The sequence below is a fragment of the Lepidothrix coronata genome, unplaced genomic scaffold (genome assembly GCF_001604755.1).
Source record: "Lepidothrix coronata isolate B3197 unplaced genomic scaffold, Lepidothrix_coronata-1.0 Scaffold2, whole genome shotgun sequence".
NCBI lineage: Eukaryota > Metazoa > Chordata > Aves > Passeriformes > Pipridae > Lepidothrix > Lepidothrix coronata.
The window spans coordinates 867,187-891,135 of NW_016690182.1; the positions used below are offsets into that span (position 1 = coordinate 867,187).

The window sequence follows — 23,949 nt, forward strand, 5'->3', positions numbered from 1 at the left end:
TGCAGAGAAATAGAGAGGGGGAAGGAGAGTTCCTCTTTCCTACCCCACAGCCCCAAGAGCCTGGGCAAGGAGGGGCCCAGAGTCGGACACAGTCCACAGTACATGGAAAGGGTCAGGATGCAGAGAGATGTGGGGACTAGACACTGGCATGGTCCAAGATCACGATGCAAGTCCCAATGTGTGTTTATCACCCCCTCTGTGCTGCTCTTCCATTCATCTAAACCAGCACAGTGTGCTGCCCACTGCTGCCATCTCCAGCTCTGCAAAGAGTTTTCATGAGAAACAGGTTGTCTTTTAGCCACTGCCTGGTCCTCTGGTCACCGCAGGGCTGCCCTCATTCCATCCCATCCTCCATTTGTCCTGGTGTTCATCTTGGCTCTTGTGGCACAGTCTCTCTGTCAGCTTGAACTCTGCTTGTACTTTTTTTCCTTCTGAGCTTAGAGATCCATGTTTTGGCACATCCTCTTGAACAGCTTCAACCAAGCGTGAAGGGAGGCATGGTGCTGATCTGCAGTGCTGCAGTGCCAAGGGATTCCTGGCAGCAGACGTGACCCTGCAGTTTCCCATACAGTTGGGTTTGCATCAAGGTTCAACTCACCCTTTTGCTAAGCATCCGAGTCCATCTGCTGCTCGGGGATGCTGACTGCGTGTAGTCTAGTCTTGCTTCAGACATGATGAACTTCTGTCCTTCTCAGCTGGTTTTGAATGAGTGTCTGAGGTCTACACTCCTTTCTGGCCAGTTTGCAGGAGATTGTTTTTCCACATAGTGCCCAGCTTATGGACCCTCTTGCTTGGTTTTGATTTCAGTGCTGAAGGTTGTGCATCAGTCTCCAGTTGTAAGAATTACAGCCATCATGCTCAGGGCTGTATTTTCCCTTCCACCCTGCCATGAGTACAGGAAATCCAGCACCAGGGCTTGAAGAGGGGTGACACTGATTCCACAAAGTGACTCCCATGTGCATGAACAGGATCAGAGTTACTAGGTGGAGAGGCCTGGCAGAAGGGACTGAAACCATCAGGCACAGACAGAGAGACCTTTCTCTGAACCTCTCAGTGTGAGATTTAACCCTAAGCCCAGCAGCAGTAACTCCAGTCCTTACAACTCTCCCATTGCTGGAGGAAGTCAGGGTCATGGTTATAACTAAAAGATTCCTGAGCTGAGAGTCAATGCTGGGAGAGTTTTCTCTGCTCTTGGGGCTGGCTGCCTGCCATTAGCATGATGCCACTCATCCAACCCTCAGACAGATTAACCATCAAAAATAATAATAGAAAAGACTACTGCAGCCTCCATAGGTGCAGTCCCAAGGGTGCTGGAGGTGGCTGAGGAATGGCTTCATCTCACGTTTAAGTCTCTTGAGAAAGAGCTGCTGCATCTCACTGCAGTTCTTCCATCTTCATGATTGCAGCTAACAGCCACTTTTGTACCTGTGTACTTTTGCAAGTTATGGGCTTAAAAGTCCATGAACAAAAATTCAGCTCTCTTCTCACTTTATGTATCTTCATCATTAACGTTAGGTGAACATAGAGAATCGTGGTTAAAACACACCTTAAACACCAAAAATCAAAAGAAATAAATATAACCCAAGGAGGAAAAATCCCAGCACAGTGGAGGATGAATCATGCCATTTTTTCCCAGTTGCATTTTTAAGTCCCCAGCAAAATACTGGCCTATTCATTAGTCAGATGGTTTCTCTTTTTCTAGGAAGGTGACGGAGGAAAATAAGATGTTCCTTCCTTTTCCAAATTACAGAAGCAAAAAATACTGTCTTTATGCAAGCTGACTAGTAAAGTGTTGCAAGGCTGCTACTGCAAATACTGCTTGATAAGAGACTCCAAGCCTTGGCCATATAGGTATATATTTTATGTTCATCACAATTTGAATACACAAGTGCAATACACATTTCAAAATAAAATGCAACATCAAAGAACACTCTGCTGCCCATTGTAGAGGGTCTGTGAAGATAATGAAGTAACCCACTCACAATTGTTCTTTTGCAGCAAGTGCTGGTACATTTTTAAGCTACTGACAAGCCTGTTAAATAACTGGCCATCTTTTAAGCTCGGCACCCTGGAGTGTAGGAGGCAAATAATTCTCAGGGGGGATTTAACAGTTATGTAAAATAATCTGAAGCCATCCTGGTTGCTCCAGAAAGATTATAATTAAGAGCAGGGTTGGTTTTTTTAATGTCTGCTATTATCAGTTGATTCATAACAAAGCAAAACAAAAGTCCTGTTCTTATTTGTTTGAGAAGCAGTTTCTGTTCCTCTCGTGAAGAGGAAGGGGATTTGGACATGCTGCTGAATGCTCTGCTCTGAGTCTGGGTATTTATGTCACAGAATATCTTTTGAATAGTAATTTTTAACATCTGATTAATATTCCATTCTGTTTGAGCAGAGAAGCACTGTCATGCTGGGCTAGGTGTAAAGGCACTCAGCACTCCCTAACCAGCATCACCCTCTGTAAAGGCTTGCAGGCAAAATCCCTGGTGTTGGTGTTCAGCTTTGACGGTCGAGAGGTTGGCAGCTGCTCAGCCTAAACTTGGGGGAACGGATTTTGTTCCATAGGAGCCTGTGACAAGTAGATTTTAAAGCAGTCCTCTGGCATCCTAACACGTACCTAGGATGCACACAGAGCACAACCCACACACCCTGTATGCATTGGGTCTCTGTGCTGCTACCTGATAGGTAGTGGGGTGAGGAGAGTACCTCTGGACTGAGTTGTATCTTCTGTACTTTGATACCGTCTGGTTTAATCCATTTCTCTCCTGTCTCCCCTCACCACATGTCTTCTGCTCCCTTGTTCACCCCTGCCCTCCACATGGTAAGTTTTCTTATATCCTTGATAAAATAGTTTTTGAATTACCTTGGCTCTGTCATGGATTAAAGAGAAAATACATCACCATGCTGGCTGGCTGGGGCAGGAGTTTGGCTATCTGTGCCGTTGCATCAGCTGCCGCTTGTGCCACATGTCTGAAGAGCCCTGAGAAGGAAACCCTCAGCTCGTGTTTGGTAAGCTCCTATAGCCAAGGCAGATAAGCCACTGTGCTGCTGCCAGTCTCCCACAGCCACAGGGTTAAACCACAGTGGCCAGAGTGGAGGGATCATTGTGGAATTTATTAACTGTACTCACTCAGTTTTTTTAGTGGTGCTGCCATTTTTTTATTCCGCTATAACTAAAGCAGAACTTCTCGCAGATGACTGTGTTTAGGGTCGTTTGGATGCCCCGCAATATGTTCACATATTTTCCACTGCTGAATGAAAAGGAGAAAAAGAGCATGATACTTGTTGTAGGTCTCTGCCTTGCCTGTGGATGGTCTAGATTTCTGCATAGCTGCTTCTCTGTTACATGGGGCTTTCAGATTTCATTATTGATTAGAGTGGTTGCTTTTCTAATTAAAAGAATTCCCAAGTCTAACTATTGACTTGGGCAGTAAATGTTCCGGATTATTAAAGATAAGAGGCTTTAGTCAGAAAATATGGTACCCTCTCTCGCAAAAGAGGTCAGTGTAACTCGAGCAAAAGAGTGTCCTAAAAATCAGAAAACAAGTGGAGGAAACGGGAAAGTAGGAGCGAGGCAAATGCTGCTTATGTAATCACGGCAAAGCAAGTAGGACAGAGGAGGGAGCGGGCAGTCGCGCTCGGCGTTCGTGTGCCCGCTTCTCAGAGTAAAGCACAATTGCACATGTGGTTCATGTTCCTTCTGTATGGGGGGCTGATCTCACCCAGCAGTCTGTAAGATGGAACAGAGTGCAGATGTACTTTGCCCATCGTGAAATGACAGCAGTGGGAAAGCATCTCCTGTTGGGATGAACTCTCACAGGGCTTCAGTGTACAGCTGCTTGTGGTAGGTCAGGGGGGTTTGGGAGGTATACTTCAACCCCTTCTGTAAAATACTCTTGACACACAGCCCCAAAATATTACAACAGCCCAACCATTTCTGGAAAACAGAATTTTCTGCGTTGAGGTTGAAGTCACCCGGCAGCCTCCCATGCCATGCCCAACAAACTGCTTGTCCATGGCAAGAGATGGGCCCTTCCAGGCAACCATCATCATGTTGGAGCCAGAGTCTTTGAAGGAGCCTCTCACTCTCCACTGTTTCTAGAAACAAGCCAGCACAATTAGCTGGGAGTCAGCACTGAGCTCTTAAATAACTGAACTTGTTGAAATGAATCCTGCCCTGGAGAACCTGAGTTACTTGAGGTAATGCATAATTACCCTTGCTGGAAGTTACTCACACCTCTGGGCATAGGTCTTGTACGTGGTTCTCAGTGTGTACTGGTAGTTACAGGGTTTGCAACATTTTATTTGTACACTCACATCCATCACCTGAGGACATCAAATTCCTGCTTATAAGTGTCAATAGACAGGTATGCTGCTGGACAAACAGAAATGAGTGTACATCAGTGATGGAGGTACTAAGCCTTGGCACTGGGAGTGTGAGCTGAAGCTCTGCTTGGTCTCAGGCACATGGAGACACTGGGCCCCTTTGATGCTGAACAAACACAGAGGAGAGCAGCAGTCAGGGCTCACAGGAATGCCAAGTGTAAGATGGTGCTGGAGGCAGTGGTGAATCCAGTGAGCAATGGGAGAAAGGCAGGATGACCAGGAGGTTTGGCCAGGGTGGCTCTGAAGGACCATGCTAAGCCTTTGCGATAAGCTTCTTCCAAAATATTCTCCTTCACAGTGACACCAGGGTTACAAACAGTCAGATTTTAATAAACACACACTCGTAGGTGGAAAAACTAAACATGTCTTTGGTCCTGCTCTCTTCCCATCAATAACAGGTCTTTTTTTTTTTCCATTCTCCACCTCAATTTTGTCATTTTTCCTTTGCTTTTAGAGAGCTTTTCCTTGCATCAGATGACTTTTTCCACTTCCTTGTATAAATTTTACCCTTGTCTCCAGTCCTGAAGTATTTATAGCTCAATGGCACACATAACCATTGGGCATACAGTAATTTCTCTTTGAATACTTTCCATATCTCTCCGGTGTGCTTTTCCACCCACACATGTTCCATTGCCTTATCCCGAAGGATGTCTTTATTCCTCCTTTATGCTTTTGGTGTCTCTATTGTTTTTTTCATGTCTTTCTTCTTGATGGGTTGGGTGTTTTTGCACATCACACAGCTTGAAAAAAATTTCCCTTCAGACTCTTTCATTGAATCAAATCTTATTCATCTGATATGCACACAGACTAAAATTCCATCCTGAGTAAAAGAGTGACCTACCTGCTGCGGGGAACCTATTTTTGAAGAATTTTGGGGACAAAGGCCTCAAATTGGCCTCCGCAGAGGGAGTAACTTCACCCACAAAGGAGTCCCACTGTCCACAGCACAATAGTGACCCTGAGAGTTGTAATTGTATTTAGATATTTCTGTTGTTGTCATTCTCTTTCCTATAGTATTTTTGCAATGAAGTAGAAAACTGGAAATCTTTTTTTTTTTTTAATATTGACACAGTTTTTCTCATGAAAAAGTAAGAATACTAGTGATTCAAATTGTGCAGTTACTTTCTTCTTGTTTTTATTGAGGCCTGTATGGTAATACATAGGGAATAACTACCTATGGCAAGCACATTGCTTTTGCTTTGCTATGGACTGATGGAGAGTAATGCATCAGAGCACACAGATGGGAAGGCAGGCTCACAGGATTGAAAGTAATGACTCTGAACAAGACTTTGAGTCACAGTTAAATAGTCACAGTGCATTAGTTAGAAGGACTACAGTCAGGGATATGAAGTTACATTACTTCTGTTGGTGCAAGCCTTCCTTTAATTCAAGAAGGGGGATGAAAAGCTGCAGAGGAACAAGAGTGACAGAGGGACTGGAAAATGCATGTTTTGGTGAAGGTGTCCACAAGTTCCATCAGCTTGGCTTACCAAAGAAAAGGTTTAGGGCTGACTTGGCTGCAGTCTAGAAAGAGCTAATATTACCAAGAAGAAACACTTAAGAGCAGGAAGCCCTCCAGTTTAGCACATGAAGACATAATGAGAGTCAGTGGCTGGAAGTTGAAGTTAGAATTCCTAAATCAATTCAATTTGCACAGGTCATTATGGCTCATCAGAGATCAGAACAGTGCAGGGCAGTTTCAAGGCAGACAGACTTTCTTACATGCCAGTGGTTGGCTCGAAGGTGCTCCCAGCCATGGACACTGGCAGCACCACCTCATGTACCTGCATGTAAGGACAGCAGAGAGTGGCTGGTGGTCACAGGCCACAGAGGTTGGTGGCATATCTAACACTCTTTGTGTGCTTGAGCACTAGTTTAGGCAGCAGTTAATCCAGACATTGCATGTGCTGCATCAATGCCTAGAGCACTGATGAGATGGCCAAGATAGATTTAGGTTATAGGAGTAATATTACCCTTTATAAAGAAATGCTGCAAGAAATATAACACTGTTTGGCCTGATTTTGGCAAAAATGAGTTGAAATTTCCTTAGCATTTCTGAAACTCAAGCCATAACTAATTAACCCCTGCATGCCTGTGTGCCTAATTATTTTTTTCCACTTGACTTAAAAGAGGAAACGAGAAACTTCAGGCTTCTCAAAACTTTGCATCAAGTTTGTGGCATAGTCAGAACTCAGAAGATCCTGAATAATCTCCCCATCACTACTTCTTCCCCCTTTGTAATTAAGTGAGCTTTTACCATCATCAATGCAACCTATTATATAGCACACACCACATAAGCTACAGGACAAACCTCAAGAATACACCTGCCTGCATTCCCGTTCAGAGCTGCGATACACCAGCCGGGAGCACATCCTGCCTTTAATTATACTGAAGAGGTCTTGGTGACTTGGTGTCCTACATCAGTATTAGGAAGCTTGGGCATTGAATTGCTATAAATCAGGAGCTTTGCTGCTCTCACAACAAGCCCAGTGGGAGCCTGACTTTCTCAAAGAGCTTAATTAAAGAGTGCTTATTGTCAGCTCACCCCTGTAGCCCATTAGAGCTCCGCAGAGATTTCTGTTCTCCAACATCATTGTGAAAAGTGGGACAGCTCTTGCTTCTTAGGAAGCTCTGTGTTCATAATCACTTCCTCACATGTCAATACGGTCCTGGTGATCTTATAGTCATGTTGCAATTAGTTGGTGATAGGTGTGAACAGGGCATATCTGAATAACTGTTTATGGAGATCTCATTGGCTAGACAGTTATTCAACATAGTCATAATTTGCCTCCTAGACAGTGCTTTCTCTGGCTATGTCTTTGTGTGCTTGAAAAAGCAAAAGTAATGTGTGACATTTCCAAAAAGCAGTGATTTTTCTCTCAGAAGAGTGTACATCCCTGCCCTCTGAGGGATGCAGCCCCTTGTGATTTACAGAGAGAACCCAAGTTCCCCTGCTGTGGAGGCCCTTCAAAACATTACTGACTATTGTCTTGAAATCCATGTCACTGTAGAGTTGTGCTGTAGTTAAATGAATTATTCAGACCATCACCTCTGCTGGTTGGTAGAACCAGCTTTATTTTTTTTCTGTGCATAAGACTTGGGCCCCAGTCAGTCTCATCCATCTTCAACAGGATATTTGCATAATATTGAAAAAACAGTTGCCACCAGACATTAGGATGCACAGTCAGGGGAATGGATAGGAAGAGAGTGGTTGTGTTTTAGGTCTGTACCTGTGCTCTCCATTGGTGGTATCGTCACTCACAGATGTGGAACAGAGAGGATGGTGCTGTCATTGGGGTTTCACTTGCACCGCTCCTGATGCAAGGCCAGTTGTGGGTCAGATCCTTCCCAGGCTTGTCCCACCCGCTCCCCAAGCTGTGCAGAAGCCTCCAGGCACAGTCATCACCAAGTGTACCCTGGGAGTGCTGAGAGGGAGTTTTTTAATTTGATTCAGAATGGACACTTCTCCCCATTGCACAGGCACAAATGGCCACCTTCCTGCATGCTGGGCTTGGGCAGTGTTGCAGCCAGGCAAACCAGGGCATTGCACAATTTCTGGCTCTGCTAGCTAACCCACATCCCAAAGGAGCTGAGAGGACACATTGATTCAGGTTTGTCCATTACTAAGTACTATTTCCCAATGCATTTATGGAGTCATCTTGCCTCCAAATTTCAGCCCAGAGAGGTCAGAGATATTTGAAGACTTAGAAAGAAATTTTGGACAGCAAAAAATAAGAAATCTCAGGGGTCTAGACTATGCAAGTCCTTCTTAGAACTTTCTCATCATTTATGATTGCAGTCATGAATCAATCTAATATTAATTAAACTCTGGCCAACTATATGTGCCAATAAGATTAAGGAGCAAAGTGTAGGCTGTCATCCTGCCAGTGGCTATTTCCAGTGAAAAACTGACTTTAACAAAGCATATGATAGACAGGAAGCTCTTTGCATTGATACCACAAGGAAAAGACTGTTCTGAATATATGCTATGCTGGCCAGAGATGTTGTGGAGTCTCCTTCTGCAGGGATACTCAAAACCCTCCTGGATGTGGTCCTGTGAAACCTATTCTCGGTGAACTTGCTTTAGCAAGGGGTTTGGACTATATGATATCCAAAGGTCCCTTCTTCCCCCAACCACTCTGTGGTTCTGTGATTTACTCTGTTCTGGTATCCTCTGTACTTTGTCACTTTTCATCTGATGCATTTAGGTCTCAACTTGTCCTTTTAGAGAAGGATAGTGACAGGCTGCTCTAGGCTGCCCACATTAGACTTCTCAGTCTAGGCCGGTTGCGTCCCATATTGAAGGATATTGATTAATTTTGACAGTGCCTGAAATATGTTCCTGCATTAGCAATGAACTACATACTTTGCAAACTTATGGTGCTGTAGCAACATCTGGAAGTCCCTTCTTGAGAAAAACACTCAATTTGGCACAGTGGTAAGAGCAGGTCACAATAGTGTGGTACATGGGAAGAGACATAAGGTATTGACGAGCACACCCCAACGTCCTGGCAGCATTGAAGGCAACACTCTGCACCCTGTGTATCTGCTGGCATGAACCTCAGGGGTCTCTCCCTTCCCTCCTTAGGATGGGTCTTCTAAAATCTCCAGAGCTCTATCTCTTGCATGCAATGTTTCACACACTCGCCTAGTTCCTTCAAACAGAACAGTCAGCCCTCTGAAGCTGTATGTATCATGTTTCACTGAAAACTGGCACCTGATAATTTTAGTTGAAAATTCTACCTGATAAACTAACTGAGCAAAATTCAGACTCCTGGGCTTTACCTGTTCCTTTTCCCCAAAATGTCTTAAAACTGAAAGCTCTGCTCCATTTATTAACCATCGAATCAGAAATTAAGATCTATGAGCTTGAGTATACTGAGTGTCACAGTACTTCTTATTAATGCACACCCAAAGCTACTCCTTCATTCCCACTTTAACCAGATTATGATAGTAAGTAGGATAAAATTTTCCTCCTTATTTACTAAAATTGTACTGGCAAGGAAAATGTATTTTGCACTATCACTTCTCAGTCTGAAATACTTCTAGGCTAAATATATTCTTCTAAGATACATGCTTTGGGCATCTGTTTTCAAGCTGCATTCTTCCTGCAAGCAGCACAGAAGATGCTGTTCTTTGCCATCACTGTGCACAGCGTAGGTAGATCTAAAAAGAGAATTCTGCCTGAAGATTTCTGTTGTCTTTTTGTTCAGTCAAAGGATATAGCATTAATTTCTCCCATTTTGAATTGCACACAAAATGCAGTCGTACGCCTGGCTGGAAATCTTGGTTATACCTTCCAAGCTAATCTAAAAATACAACTCAGGCCCTGCAGTCCCAAAAAATTAAATCCAGTGCTCCAACATGCAGGGGAGCCTAAGAGAGTGAGCTTCTTCATGGCACTGTTCTCTCCTCTCGTTACAAAAGAGAGTTGATTTTCACAAAGGCTTAGTTCCCTTTAAAATTTTGCCCATTATAAGTTTTATGAGGACACAGAAGCAAAGGTCCCTTCTGTTACCATTCTGAGAGGATTTTAAGAAAAATTCTCTCCCCATCAGACCTCATGAAGGAAGGGATACCTCTTCTCTCCCTCTGGGAAGTGTAAGCAATAATAGTTTGGTAATAAAAAAGTATTGCCTCATTGTGAAGCCTTATTTTTACAAGTGTCCGACTTGTGCAAAGTTCAGTGTCTCACCTTGACTGATCAACAGTGTATATTATTCCAAAACACTCTCCAAGGCAACTCTTTTCAGCCTTAGAGGTCATGCTTAAATAGGCCACCGCAAGGAGGCCACAAGTCCCACCCAGACAGTTTTGCTCTGTGAAAAATTTCAGTATTTGTTTCTAGCATTTGCATCCGGGCTCTTGTTTGTTAGATCAAGCAAAATGTTAATTTGCTTCCACTCATTTGAATGAGGAAAGGTCACGATACAGAGACATTAAGTCATAGGATCATTGACTCATAGAATAGTTTGGGTTGGAAAGGACCTTTAAAGGTCATTTTGTCCAACCCTCCTGCACTGCAGGGGCATCTTCAAGTAGATCAGGTTGCTCAGAGCCCCCTCCAACCTGACCTTGAATGTTTCTGGGGATGGGGCACCTACAACCTCTCTGGGCAACTTCTGCCAGTGTTTCACCATCCTCATTGTAAAAAACTTGTAGTCTAAACTGATGGTTTTTTTAGTTTAAAGCCCTTACCCTTTGTGCCCTGACAACAGGCCTGGCTAAAAGGGCTGTCCCTTTGTAGCTGTGAGCAGCAGAAAAGCTACATAAAGGAGGAAATGATTCTTTCAAGGATGAAAAAGAATTACTATCTGGGATGCCTTAGCTCTGCCAGTCAGACTCGGGATGAAGTCTGCCCTGTGGATAACCAGATTTCCAGCACCCACTGCACAGGATTCAAATGCTTTTGCATCTTATTTCCATTTACTGTGCAGTGTGTTAGTGCTGCAGCTGTTGTGAGCAGGGGAAGCTGCACATTCAAATCTCTGCTTTGGCCTGGGCGGAGGAAAGCTCACATTGCTCCTGGTCAGGCACAGTGATGAGAGTAGCCTGGATTTTTGAAGTGCACTGTCTAGATGACTTGGAAAGATGACTTGAAAGACCCATGTTCAGAAGAGTGGGTTCTCTTCTGATCCAGAAAAGCAGCCCAAAAAAAGCAAACAGACCATCTTTCATTCTTTTCATAATTAATTGATGGGCAGAAGCCAGTACACTGAGATCCCCGGGTCTGAAAATCTGAACAATAAAAAGCAAGTAATTGTCACAGAGAGCAGAAGTTCTCCCAGCTCCCTCTCTTCCCTAGCCTGTCAGCACACCCTTAGACTTATCTGGGTTGGGTCACAGCCAGCTTGCCCTCATTCAAGCCCTGATCCTGGCAGGACAGTAGGTAAGCCGATCAACTGCTCCAGCCAGCTCCAGCAGCCGAGACCTGAAATAGAAACGCGCAGCTGAATGTTGGCCATGCCCAGGGAGATCTCCATGTCCTCACGGAGGGAGGAGGAGGACACCTTCCCCAGAGATCATTTGGTTGCTCCCTGGCCCCAGACTGTTTTGGTCAGTGATAGTAAAGGCACCTGATGTTCATGTGGACAGTGGGTTTTGCCTGTGGCAAGTAGGAAATAACAAAGTCAATCAGTTCAGCACCTCAAACTCTAAGTCCTTCTTTTAGAGGAAAACATGTCTTGCCCATCCTCACCACCAGCTGTGGCTCAAACCTTCTGTACTGAAGTATGAAGGTTCAAAAGAACCCCAAAGCTGTAGTCTCATGCTCACTAATCTGTGATGGAAGCTGCTTTTCAAAGAGGACTGATTCTGTGAAATTAAGAGATGCTCTCCAAGCACACAGGGACTGTGATGAAACACTGAGACGTGATGAGGAATGCAGGATCTGCATGGGACCACATGCTGCATCCTCCGCCAGGAGGGCAGGAGCTGCAGGCCTGGTTGAATCAGGAGGGCTGTTGCTCCAGCCCAGGCACCAGCGGTGGGTCCTGGGCATACACAGGCAGGCAGTGAAAAGTTTGGGCTTAATCATGGCTTGAAAAACTCTTTACTTCCTCCTAACACAATGGTCACTTTTTTGACCTCTGTTCTCCCTCTCCACCACTGTCACTGGAGGCACTATGTTCTCAGCACTGACTCCAGATGTGTTGAGGAGTGACTGCAGTGCCCATGCCACTCAGAAACAGCGGGGTGGTGAGACACAGAGGGCTGTGCTTGCTGAGGATTTATGAAAGTACCTGCAACAGGAACAGCTTGTTCCTTTCTCATCCTTATAGATGAAAGGGTAACCTGGCCCCTAGAATGAAACACTGATTTTCAGTGAAAAACTTAATTGGGTCTTCTTATCACTTTCAGTATTTCGACCTGTCTGCAGTTTTTTGTACTGGTTCTCATACTTCAGCCATTCTTAAGAGGTTTCTTCAATCTGATATGACTTTATTCACAAGAAGCTACATATTTATTTACTGAAGGGAAGACAGCCAGAAAGGTTTCTAAGCAGATACAAATGTGTGAACAGTTAAGCAGAGACTATTAGATCAGCTTGTGTAACAGCATGATTGACGGGCAGGTAACATTTAATCAGCCACCTGCTCGGGGAGTTGGGATGGAGAGCACATCACCCCAGCACTTTTTGAGGCACGGAAATCACACAGGCTGCTCCTGTCAGGGCTTATGAGTGCCCCAAAATACTTCCCCTTTCATCTTTCCTCTTTAGTGCAAAACTGGTCTGTCCAGGGAATACAAGTCAAAGCAAACACGTGGAGCTGGTGGGCAGTCATTACATAAAAGTGTTCAGTGTGGAAAAATCCCAACCTTTCAATCTGAACAAAGGCCTGAAGTCACTGTTAATTCTTTGCAAAATTTACCACCCACAGAAGCAGGAAGGGTTAAAGGCACAGATCAGGCAAAACTCTTTCTTGGCCATCAAGGCCACTGTATTCAACTGAAGTATCTAAGTGATTTATATGGTTCTGTTATTCACTTGGGGCCGCACATGAGCAGCATTTCCTAAGATGCTGTTAAAGGATATGTTGGCTCCTTGCAGTACATATTGGATTCCACATCTTAAGAAACACTTTAAAATGAAAAAAATAATAATTGTAAAGTAAACTATTGCTTCCATATGTGAGTGGAAACTAATTTAATTATGAAATGAAATTCCTATACAGCACTGCCAAAAGGGCAAACAACTGAGAACTTCACCAAAAGGAGAAAATTGTCAGTCTTTCAGCACATAACCATTTTGTTCTGAACAGCAGCAATTATGGAAATGGGCAGAAGACTGTTTCACTGATGATAAATCTACAATATGTCAAGGAATATTTGAAGATTCACATTTAATTACTGTGACTACACGAATTAAACAGTGGAAAAAACTTGTCAATGCTGTTTTTTAAAGTAGGGAAATAGATCCAAAGCCAAAAGCAACATCATTAACATCGGTAACTAAAAGGAAGAGAATTTCCCTCTGGGCTAAACCTTGTGATAAAGGAGAGATGTCACTTGTTATGCACTTTTGAACATGTCTGGCAAGGTTAAGAGGTAAATAGCCAGAATAATTATCGTTTGTGTTGGTAATGGTTTTCTCAGCCACATATTTACTCTGAGCACATTCTTGGTGTTTCAGGTTACTCATAACTCTTGATCACAATTCGTTGGGCTTTTTTTTTAACCTCCAGAAATTATTTTAAGGCAAATAACTTTAGAAAACTCCACGCTCCACTAGTTGGCCCAGGCAGGGCAGAGCTTCAGTCAGTTCTTATGATAAAGTAAATGCAACCTACATCCAACTTGGTGGCATTTGCTCACCCTGTGTCACAGGCTGTGCCTGTTGGGGAGCCACACAAGGTTTGGCATGAGGAAGCACATCTGCCAAAGGGAAGTGTGGGCTTGCAGGTTGTTTAGAGCTGCAGGTTGACCAGGACGAACACAGCAAGGACTGTGTGTGCTTTGTTTTAGTGCATAGCTCTGATCAGTGGCAGCATGCCACAACTGCTCCATGTGAATGGGGAAAGGTGTTTTCAGAAGCCTCTTCTGGAACAAGTGCTACAGGGCATGTAATCCTTTCCCTGCAGTGGGCTGGCTGGCACAGGGAGTGCCCTCCATCCCCAAACTGCCTACGGTGTCCAGCAGTCATGCAGCCACCCAGGTACACCACAAACAAGGGTTCAAGGAGAGGACTGTGGTGAGTTGTTCCTGTTTGATCAGAGGTAGAGATGCACTGAGCTCGCTGAAGTTTTCCCCAGCAGCTGGTCTGCCCTGATGGTGCAGCTTTTGGCTGCAGAGTTCATTCCATCTTCTTGCAGTGAGAGCCATGCTAAGGTACTGGCCCAGGAGGTGTGGGTGCAAATGCTAGTCTTAACCCTGCTGTGCTGTGGGGCCTCACGGGAAATTTTTGTACCTGAATTGCTCATCGTAAAATAAGCAGAGGTTTTTTGTAAGGATTACCTTTGCAAGGCATTTTCAGATGTAATACTGAAAGGGGCGTGTAAGTACCAAATAATAGATAATATTATACACCAGGAAATATCCCACCATAAAATGCAGAAGAATTAATCACTGTGTCTGAAAAACCTATACTTAATTGGACACAGAATTTTGTAGGATGTATGAATGGGAGCGAGTCCTTAGGAAGATGCTCTGTGTGAAGTGGAATGTGTGTCACAGTGCTCCAGTTGTCATGGCAAGTATTCGTATTTCCCATGGCAACAGAACCAGTAAATAACTGCATAAAAAGCTTCGTCTAGTGACCAGGGCACAAGTTATTTCTCTCATCAGCATCCTTAACTTCAGCACTCTGCTGGAGATGAAACACTGAAAGGCAAGTGTTTCCTTCGGCTTGTGACATGTTTCCTCTTCATAGTTTCATTATGATTCACCCACCAGTTGCTGTGCTAGTGACACTATCTGTGCCATGTACGTAGTGCTGCGTGGTGTCTGAATTAACTGAAGGAGATGATGACAGGGCAGCAAACCCGCAGTGAGTGCTGCTTTTGTAGAGCTTTGTGTGAGTGCTGCCTAATGCAGGTCACTTGTGTTCTGCAAGTGAAAGGACTGAAGCTCTACAAGAAAACTTTTAAAAATTTGTTTTCCAAGTCTCTTGCTCTTGTTTTTTCCTTGGTTGAATTGATTTATTCTGCAAACTAGCACCGCCAGCAGTGTTAAGGGCAGGCAGAAGTATTACATGGACAAGAGAAGGATGAAAACTCAGGGGAACTAGATGTCACTATAACAGCAATGATGCTCCAAAGAAAAATAGTCTTTTCCTTTAATGAAAAGTAATTTGTTGTAAGCTAGCATTTTCCTAAACAGTGTTTTTCAGTGCTCTAAGAACCCCTGGGCTCTGCTTTGCAGGACCATATTGTTTGTATCCTGTGCTGAATGCAAAAAAAAACCCAACAAAAAGCCCAAATCCACACAAAACAAAACAAAACTCACCTCTTCAGGCTCATCTGGCTGCCTGTAAATGTGCCAGGAAGGTGCTGCTTGGCTCACCAGAGAAAATGGATGCTCCCCTGGAGTAAGAAGGCAAAGGGGGTTTCTTGATGAGGAGAAGACCAGAAGAATTTGATTCTAAGACATTCAGGGGTGCAATGAAAGGTTTGGGGTCAGGATGAGAAGTGTGGCAGTACATAACCGCCCACATGGTCACCATCATATCTGGGCCAAGTAAAGAGACAAGCTGTCCAAAGGAAAAAACTGCAATCCATTTCCCATATCTAACTTCTGTAAAACATTTCCTGAGTTTCATGACAAGCTTGGTCATTAGGCAGCTCCTCTCTCCAATCCCAGCCCTTCATTCACAAGCCCTGACCAAAACTGATCTTGATATTCCTGTTTAGATGAGGAAACTCCAACTGTCTTGTATAATCATTTTCTGTAGACACGCAAAAATGCACTTAGAGCTGCATAATAGAACCTGATTTCACCAGGTTAGTCAGAGGTTCATTTTTACTTATTAGGACTGACTTTTTGCAACACTGCTTGTAGACAAAATCTGTCACATAATACTAGTTTCCAGAATCATAGTCAATTCACTGATGGTGTTCAGCACCTCCCCTGTGCCCAGAAAAACCATGTGCTTTTCTGTGAGTAGAGAGTGCAATAATATCCCACGCAGTTCTGAATATTTTTTGACACATTTCAGTATGATTTTGTGATAGAAACACAGTGATAAAGTCTCACAGACTTACGATTTAACTTGCTTTTGTTCAGGTATGAGCAGAGTGGCACAGCCTCAGCAACATGTGATGCTTTCAATCCATCCTGCTCTCTGGGTAAAATCTCTGTTGACTATCAGGTCACTTGTTTTATGCATTCATGAACTTATTGAGGTTTCTGTGTTTTCAAAAAAAGGCAGAAAAAACCAGTGGAAAACAGTGGAAGTTACCCGAGAACCCTGTTGACTTTGGTGCACTTGGGATAAAGGACACACATTTTCTTTCCTGTTTATCCTATAAGACCATTAAGGGAGGTGTTTGGAGAGCTCTGCCTTAGGGCTTGTGCTTCAGGCTTCTGTCCTTTTCAGTGTCTGAGTTGTGTTGTCAGTGGTCCCTCAAGACAATCAGGCTGCTTAGTTCTTCTAAAGAACCACCTGCACAGCCTGTGCTTAAAAAGCCACAGCTTGACATTTATAATCCAACTGTCAAACTATGCCTGGCCTTTGTCTTGGAAAGGAAGATGTTACCTTCCTTACAAAGTGAAATTGGGCAGTAGCTTCTCCCAGCCCCTTGTTTCAGGTCGTCTTGCTGAGGGAGGTCTCCCCGCCAGCAAGGCTGCACAGGGGGTGAGCGGGGCCACTGGAACTGCCCTACTTTGTGCCTGCAAGTCACAGCCATCCGAATGCCACTCTCCAACCCTGTTACCCAATTTTGGACGGAGATTAGGATGTAGTTGGGAGCCCTCTGGCTGCAGCCCAGTCCAGGCAGAACAGTGGAGGTGAGTGGCAGTAGCTGGGAGTAGATGGGAAAGTATGGATGGAGGCAGCTCCTGTCCCAGCACAGCCTTCCCAACATGTGTGTTCTTTGTCACCCAAATGTCCAACCTGGGGGTCTGGTCACACCCTGGGTTATAGTAGGAAGTTCAGGTGACAAGGACAGCTTTCCCTCTGCCGTGTTTGGTCAGGAGCTCACTGGGTCTTGTTCAGGAGTCAGTCATTGCTGCTCTGACTCAGGATGTTGAAAACTCCATAAGGTGATGATGTCACCATTGCATCTGCTCTGGGTAAAGGCTCAAGAGAAGAAGTGGAAACTTTCAGTGCAAGGAACAGTTGACCTTCACAATTCCCGACTGCTGTGTATAGAATAACAGAATGGACAAGTAGTAGAGAGAAGCTTTGAAGCATTACCATCTTGTATGAATAAAGCTTAGCATCAGCATAAGTATTAATAGGAAATATCCATGTTTATCAACGTGGATTTAATGTGCTAAGTGGTAACCACTGTGATTTACTAGGAAGGATGCACCTGCAGATGAGGGACAGTAATTCTGTACTGACTTGTCTGTTCTTCCTCTGTGCTTTGCCCATGGGCACTACTACAGCTGTTGCTGTTGCCTAATGCTCCCTCTGCCATTTGTCCTCTGCCTGCTGAATTCAGGGGGATTTGGGCCTTTAACATAATTATTAAGTTTCTATTTTATATCCCCGTTCAAGAGGCCTCTCAGTAGCTGATTATACTAATCAGAGGTGACTTAACCCATATTTAAATGCAGCAGCCTGCATTTGTCTTCAGCACAGTCTCCAGAAGATATGAACCCAGCATCAAAGAAAATTAATTCTTAGGTACGTTATCCTAGGGGATCAAGTTAAAATGTGGTCAAAGAGCTTTAGCTTTAGCTTGTATGCTCTCATGAAAGGATGTGGGCAGAAGGCGGCAGACATGCTCTTGTTTGTGCAAGTTTTCCCCCCTCCCTTGTTTGAGTTAGGTAGAATAACAGATCACAAGCATACTTATCAGAAAATATTGTACTGCAGTTAAGAGAGAACGCTTTTTCTATTACAAAAATAATAATTATCATTGGCAGTATGATCAGCCACATTAAAAGTATTCTTTAATCTTTTTCCAGGCCAAAAATCTGACTTGGGCACCTCTCAGGTTTTCAAATAAATACATTCATTTATCTGGCCATGGTATTACTCCCGCACAAGGAAATACAGAGCCTTAAACACACCCAAAGTTTGGATACCACTCTTGCTTCTCTAAGAACCATTTAAACCATTTATTTTCTACAAAATAAGGTGCTGGGTGATGGAAATGCAAATATTCTAGCTGGTTCTCAAAGGCTTAGGTGGAATTTTGTCCTAAATGGTGATTAACTCATATATGTTCCTAATCCTTTAAAGCAGTTGCATAAAGATTCCAAGTGGCCCTCGAAGATGCTGGGTAGGAGAGTAAGTAGCTCCTTCTAGCCCACTGGAATGCAAGATTTTGTGCTAAGGGGGAAATCCTGTTCACAGTGGAGTAAATGTGGTTTTTGCTCTGCTTTTAATGGAGTTTCCGTTCCTTTTTCTGAACTTAAATGAGAATGGGATTTTACCCATCTCCTCACATGACTGTGGCGCAAACCTGAATTCTATTTTTGAGTCTTTTTAAATGGGGAAAATTAAGGTGAAACTAAATAAGCCCCAATACATCTCCAGACGGAAAAGGGCTCCTAATTGTTGGGTGTTGCCTGAAGCAGAGACGTGAGCTCTAAGCAAACAGTCCCAGCAGCACAGCAGCAGTGCCAGCAGTGCTCTGGCTGCCGGGGAAGCTGCTGCGTCACCTGGCTGTGCTGTGCTTACAGGTGGCAGCGTTGTGCCTGACCCAAGTGCCCTTCCTTCTCCCCACCACAAGTGCAATTGATGTTTGGGATGAGGAAAAGGTCACCATACCACAGAAAGGAAAATGCACTGCTATTTCCAGGAGTTTTCAGTGAAAGTTCAGACCTCACAAAGATAAGGCTAGATAAGGAATTGCAGGGACAGAGTTCACACGGGCAAACTCTTGGGCAGTATATTTTTATGTTGCAAGTAAATGAGACTAAAATATTCCACAAACTTTCACTATATTCTTTATATTAAATCCAGTAGTTAGTTATTCATGCCCCAGCTTTGATTTTGTTAAATAACCAATACCATAATTCAGAGGCAAGAATTTAATCCACAAAAAGTTCTGTCCTTGGAGAAGATCAAAGTGAGTCCTGTGGTGTTAAGCATACACCTACAGTACTTGATCCTGAAAAAAATTAAATGCATGTTTCAATCAGCCAATCCCTTCTTACTGGTTCCCATGCATTAATCTAAGCCTCTGCCTGAACATTTTCAGTGCTAGGAGCAAGGACCTGTGGAGATGTCCACAATGGGAGAGCAGGGGTCTGAAAAAGTAGCAAGCAAACAGGTGAGAACCCCAGCAGGCTTTGATGGCAATGGCACTTCATTCCTCTGCATCTACCAGCACTACAGGAAGAGATTGAAAGTCTCTTGGGTGACACAAATACGCAGGATAAGTACGTACAGAGAACACAAAGGTGAAATGGCCCTGCTTATCAGGCACAATTAAAATGAATAGAGGATGACTAATAAAGAGGCAGTTTAAAATCTTTACATGACACAGTGTCAAGGCAACAGTGTTGTGCAATAGCACTGACACAATTAACGCTGTGTCCCTGCCTTGGGTAGAGCTGGGTTCCCTCTGGCCTCGCCCGTGCGCTCCCATGGCGAGCGCTGGGTGGGCTCTGCCGCTCCAGCTCTCCGCTCACTGCCGCATCCCGGAGCCACAGCGAGGCCCGCGCAGAACCAGCCACCTCGGAGCAAGGCAAGGGTGTTTTTTTCCACTTTGTCGTCTCTATTATTCTCTTTCTTTTTAGTTTTTATTACCCCAGCCTCACTACTCTGTGAAAAGGGAGTATTCAACATGAATTCATGTTGAATTTCTGGGCACGCTTTGGAGTGAAATGAGGCTGAGCTACCCGATCCTGAATTAGGAGATGGGTCTCAACTTAGCGCTGGGCAATGCAAGCATTTCCTGGGTAGGAATTTTTGCAGTTTGTAATTCAAAAGCTCCGGATGAGATTGTGAATGGGAGTGTGATCTTCCAAAATACAGCCGAAGTTATCCCTCTAGTTCATCATTTAATTGTATTAGTGCTTAATGGTGTCTGCCAGGCTGCAGGATTCGCCTACGCAGCAGGGACAGGCTGGGTTTTATATATATATGTTCATATATGTATATATATGTATATATGCGTATATACACGTATAAACACACACATGAACATATATAACAAGAATATATATAAGAACAACAAAGAATATATATATATATATGTATATTCTTTGTTGTTCTAATTTTCCAGCCAAAACCAGCTCTCTCTTGGTTTTATTGCTGCTGGCATGTCTTCGCAATGCAGCATTGTTAAAAACTAACAATATAAACAAATTTGAGGCTATGCCAACAATCACTGAGCAGAGCCAAAGCTGCCCAGCGCTGCAGCTTGCTGAGCAGTGTGTGAATTTTGCTGTGGCAGAAATGTCTGTTTCCCCATTCTGTTTTAGCTTTTGGAAAGATCTTGGCGGAAAGTGTGTTATTCTAGATGAGATAATTAAAGTAATTGACATGAAAACTCCTTCACCATTGCTGTAGGAAGAGGGGCTCCTGTGTCTGGCCAGCCTGATGGCTTTAGATGCCAGGGGCTGCAGGGGAGTTGGTTGAAAAACTTCCAAGAAAACACGATTTCTGGTCAGAAGATAATATTTTTGCAGTTATCAGATGAAATGATATTTCCCAGTGGTTTGCTTTATTAGAAGAGAGTGTAGATGCTGTCTGCTGTGCTGGCCAGGCTTGAAGGATGGGGGTGGCCATGGAAGTGTCCCAGCAGTGCAAGCACACCTGGCTAGCTGCCGGCACAACTCAGGGCAATGGCTATGGCAGTTGTACCTTGAGGGGAAACCTGCTGCAGCCCCTTTGGGGCCATATCCTGCCTGCCTGCGCTGCCCACAGCATCCATGTGTGGGTGCTTAAGTCTTAAGTGCCTCAGTTGCGGAGTGCAGTGTTTTCATTATTCCCAGTCTACTCCCCCAAATGTGTATCTCCATGCCCGTGTAGGGGGACAATGGCATCCCCTCAGTGATTGTCACCGGAGTGACAGGGCTCCACTGCAGGTTGCAGAGACACAGCTTAAGTCAAGTAAAAGTGGAGAGAAACTCTGCGCTTGATACCTGTTTATATCTTACCTGAAAGGGAGCAAGAAGGATTTTTCCCCATATGAACGAGGAAAGGGTTGCTGTGTTTGGTGTGACGAGGCTGCATGACTCAAAAAAGCACTCTAATTGGGAAAAAGAGATTGGCCACTTGTGGCAGGCAGCACAGCCAAGCTATTTGCTTTTCCTCCAATAAGAAAGTAAGTAAGAAATATTAACTGCATGCAAAGGTGCCCTTTCTCTTGTCCTCATCAATAGCAGCTGATACTCCTCAGGCTTATTACTGTAACAACGTCACTTCCCTTTCCTCACTGGCATCAGGTTTATATTGAAAAACTCACAGCAAAGTGTTTTGTCCACTGTCCCCTTTTTGGTTCTGCTTTTGTCTTCTGTGCTGTGCTTTGGGGCACATGTGGGGAAGGGGACATGCAGGCTCCCTGCCTGCCTATCTGCCTGCCTGCCCCCTTCCTCCAGCAGAACTGAGGGCTGGGAGAGGAACAGGAAATTTGGCTGAGCAAAGAAAGCCAGGGGCGAGGATACCAGCTGTGGGAAAGGGCTAGTGGGCAATAACGTGCTCCCAGAGGGAGCAATCTCCCAGCATTGCATAGGATGAGCAGCTTTCCGAAAAGAGATGAAGGGAAGGAAAAAAAAACCCAAACCACACACACACAAAAAATCTAATTTGTTGATAAGAGAGTGCACTCAGTTTTGGAAGGGGATTACATGATGCAGCTGCTTGCTTGCCCGAGGCCGGGGTCAGGGACCCAGCGATGTTCGCCCAGGTCGCTCTGTGGCATGACTCAGGCTCTTCCCATCGCAGCGCCGGTGCCCTCCCGGCAATGCCTTGAGAAGAGAGAGGAGGGGGCTGCAGACCAGGCTTGATGCCCCAGCTTTGGTGCCTACTGCTTCCAGATACAAAAAGGAGCATGGACCAAACCCGGAGATAGGCAGGAGCCCATGTCACGAGTGAGAAGCAGTCCCAGCCCGAGTCTCCGGCGGCCCCGCGGCAGCGCCGGCGGGACCCGCTGCTCCAGCCGCCGGCTGTGGCTCCGCGCCCGCAGCTGGGCACGGCTGTAGTCGCGGAAAGGGAGAAGGAGAAGCCCGATGTCCTTGGAGAGGAGGGAAAATAGTTACAATGGAGAAAGGGAATTAAAAAAAAAAAATCTATGAGGAAGGAAGCAGCAAATGTTAAATGGGTGAGTCACGGTACGGGATGACTAATCCCGTCAGGGCACAGCTCGTGCCGCGCAGGGAATCGGTGCCGCGCGGGGAGCGCAGAACGGCTGCGGGACCCGGCGGGCAGCGGGGGCCGGGCCTCGCTCCGCTCCGCGCAGCAAGAGCCGGGCAGGGAGCGCGGAAGGGCCGGTCCCGGCCGGGCTCCGCGGCCGAGGCCACCCCGCGGCCGGTGCCCGCGGACCGGCGGCGGTGACCTACTTTCCGCCGGCTCCTCCCGGTGCACGGCACAGCCGCTCCCCGCGCCACCTGCCCGGCCCCCGCGCCCAAGGAGGTGCGCGCCGCTCCCGGCCGCTCCCCCCGGGCCGCTCCCCCGGGCGCTCCGCCCCGCGCTCTCCCCGCCGCGGGTGCCGGTGCGGCGGGTGCCGGTGCCGGTGTCGGCGGGGCGGGGGAGCAGCGCGCCTGTGCAGTGCCGGGGGGCCGGGCCCAGCCCGCCGCGTTACACAACCGGCCGCCGCGACAGGCGAGTTTCACAAGTCCCGCCGCGGCCGCCCCGCAGCCCGCGCCCACCCTGCGCACACCCCCGCGCCGCGCACCGCCCGCACTGCCCCCGCCCTGCCCGCGCCCATGCCATGTCACCGCCGGGCTGCGGGACCCCGCGGCCAGCGGTAACCCCTGCCGCCGAGGGGGCACCGCGCCGGGGCTGGGCATGGCACTGAGAGCGGCTCCGGGACGCGCATCCTCCTAGACGGTACGTACGGACCCTGCCGGGGTGAGGGGTGCGGGGGGGTCCCCGCACTTGCAGCCCGCGGGGAGCGAGGGGAGCCCGGGAAGAGCTGCGGGTCCGGTGCGCGGCACCCGCCGCTCCGCCCTGCGCTGCCCTCGTCCGACGCTGCCAGGACCGTCCCAGGTAAGTTCTGTAGAGGAAAACTGGCAGCCGCAACTTAAGTCCTCTGATTTCCCCCTGAAAAAATCCACGTACCGGCAGGACGGGCACGGGACGCAGGGCGGGTTGCCCGGGGTCTCTGGCTGTAGAGGGCAGGCGGGAAGGGGGGCTCCGGGGCGGGGATGCTGGAGGGCGGCACATCTCGAGGCCGGGCACCGACATCCCCGTCCCGCAGCGGCCGCGGACCCCCGGGCACGGAGAGGCTCGGGAATAGTCATGGGCTGAGCGCAGCTGAGAGCTGCGGGGATTTGGGGTTGGAACAAACCGATTTTCGGGAGTCTGAAATGGGTCTGATCGGAGTCTTCTCTTTCTGTCTGCAAGTTCCGTCGCTGAGGGAATGTGTTTTGCTGAAAACAGTGCGGGGAAAAACCTCCGAAATGAGTTTTGCGCCTAAAGATAGCATTTGAGATCCAGGTTGAAAAGTTGCTCCTTCAGCAAGGGTTATTGTGTTGTTTGATTTTATAGAATGTTTACATTATAAACGGGGAATCATGAAGGCTTTGAAAGTCCCTCATATGTTTCAGCCGTGGATTTGTGAATGATAACTCCAAGCCTTGGTCCTTAGTGGCAGAAATTGTGAACTGATTGCTCTGGGTAGCTCACACTGGAAGCACAGGTCGGAGCTGAGCCCTGTGTGACTCATCAGTGAGGTGTCACACGCGCTTTAGAGAGCTGTTGTCCTTTGTAAAGTGCCACAATCCCCGAAGGCAGGAGGCTCCTGAGCCATGGCAGAACAGGTCTCTCCTCGGTGGATTTTG

At 46.2% G+C, this 23,949-nt stretch overlaps 1 protein-coding gene and 1 long non-coding RNA gene across 9 annotated transcripts in view; one reads left to right on the plus strand and one right to left on the minus strand.

Moving 5' to 3' along the window:
- The window catches only part of PASD1 (PAS domain containing 1), a 99,429-nt gene that overhangs the window by 25,778 nt on the left and 49,702 nt on the right, over positions 1-23,949 (plus strand). For 2 of the 8 annotated variants that reach the window (XM_017817156.1, XM_017817224.1), the window contains exon 1: positions 22,175-22,268. The exons of 2 other annotated variants lie outside the window; for them this stretch is intronic. In XM_017817156.1, the coding sequence (XP_017672645.1) occupies positions 22,258-22,268 (11 nt within the window). In that variant the 5' untranslated portion in view covers positions 22,175-22,257. Of the gene's footprint in view, positions 1-22,173; positions 22,269-22,912; positions 22,997-23,949 lie in introns of those variants that run through there. 4 more of the 8 variants (XM_017817164.1, XM_017817204.1, XM_017817185.1 and 1 more) reach the window with 4 other exon arrangements.
- LOC108498464 lies at positions 11,093-17,055 on the minus strand. The gene is made up of 4 exons (XR_001875181.1): positions 16,937-17,055; positions 16,086-16,230; positions 15,331-15,407; positions 11,093-11,317 (listed from the first exon to the last, which is right to left on the minus strand). It is a non-coding gene; the product is annotated as an uncharacterized LOC108498464 (long non-coding RNA).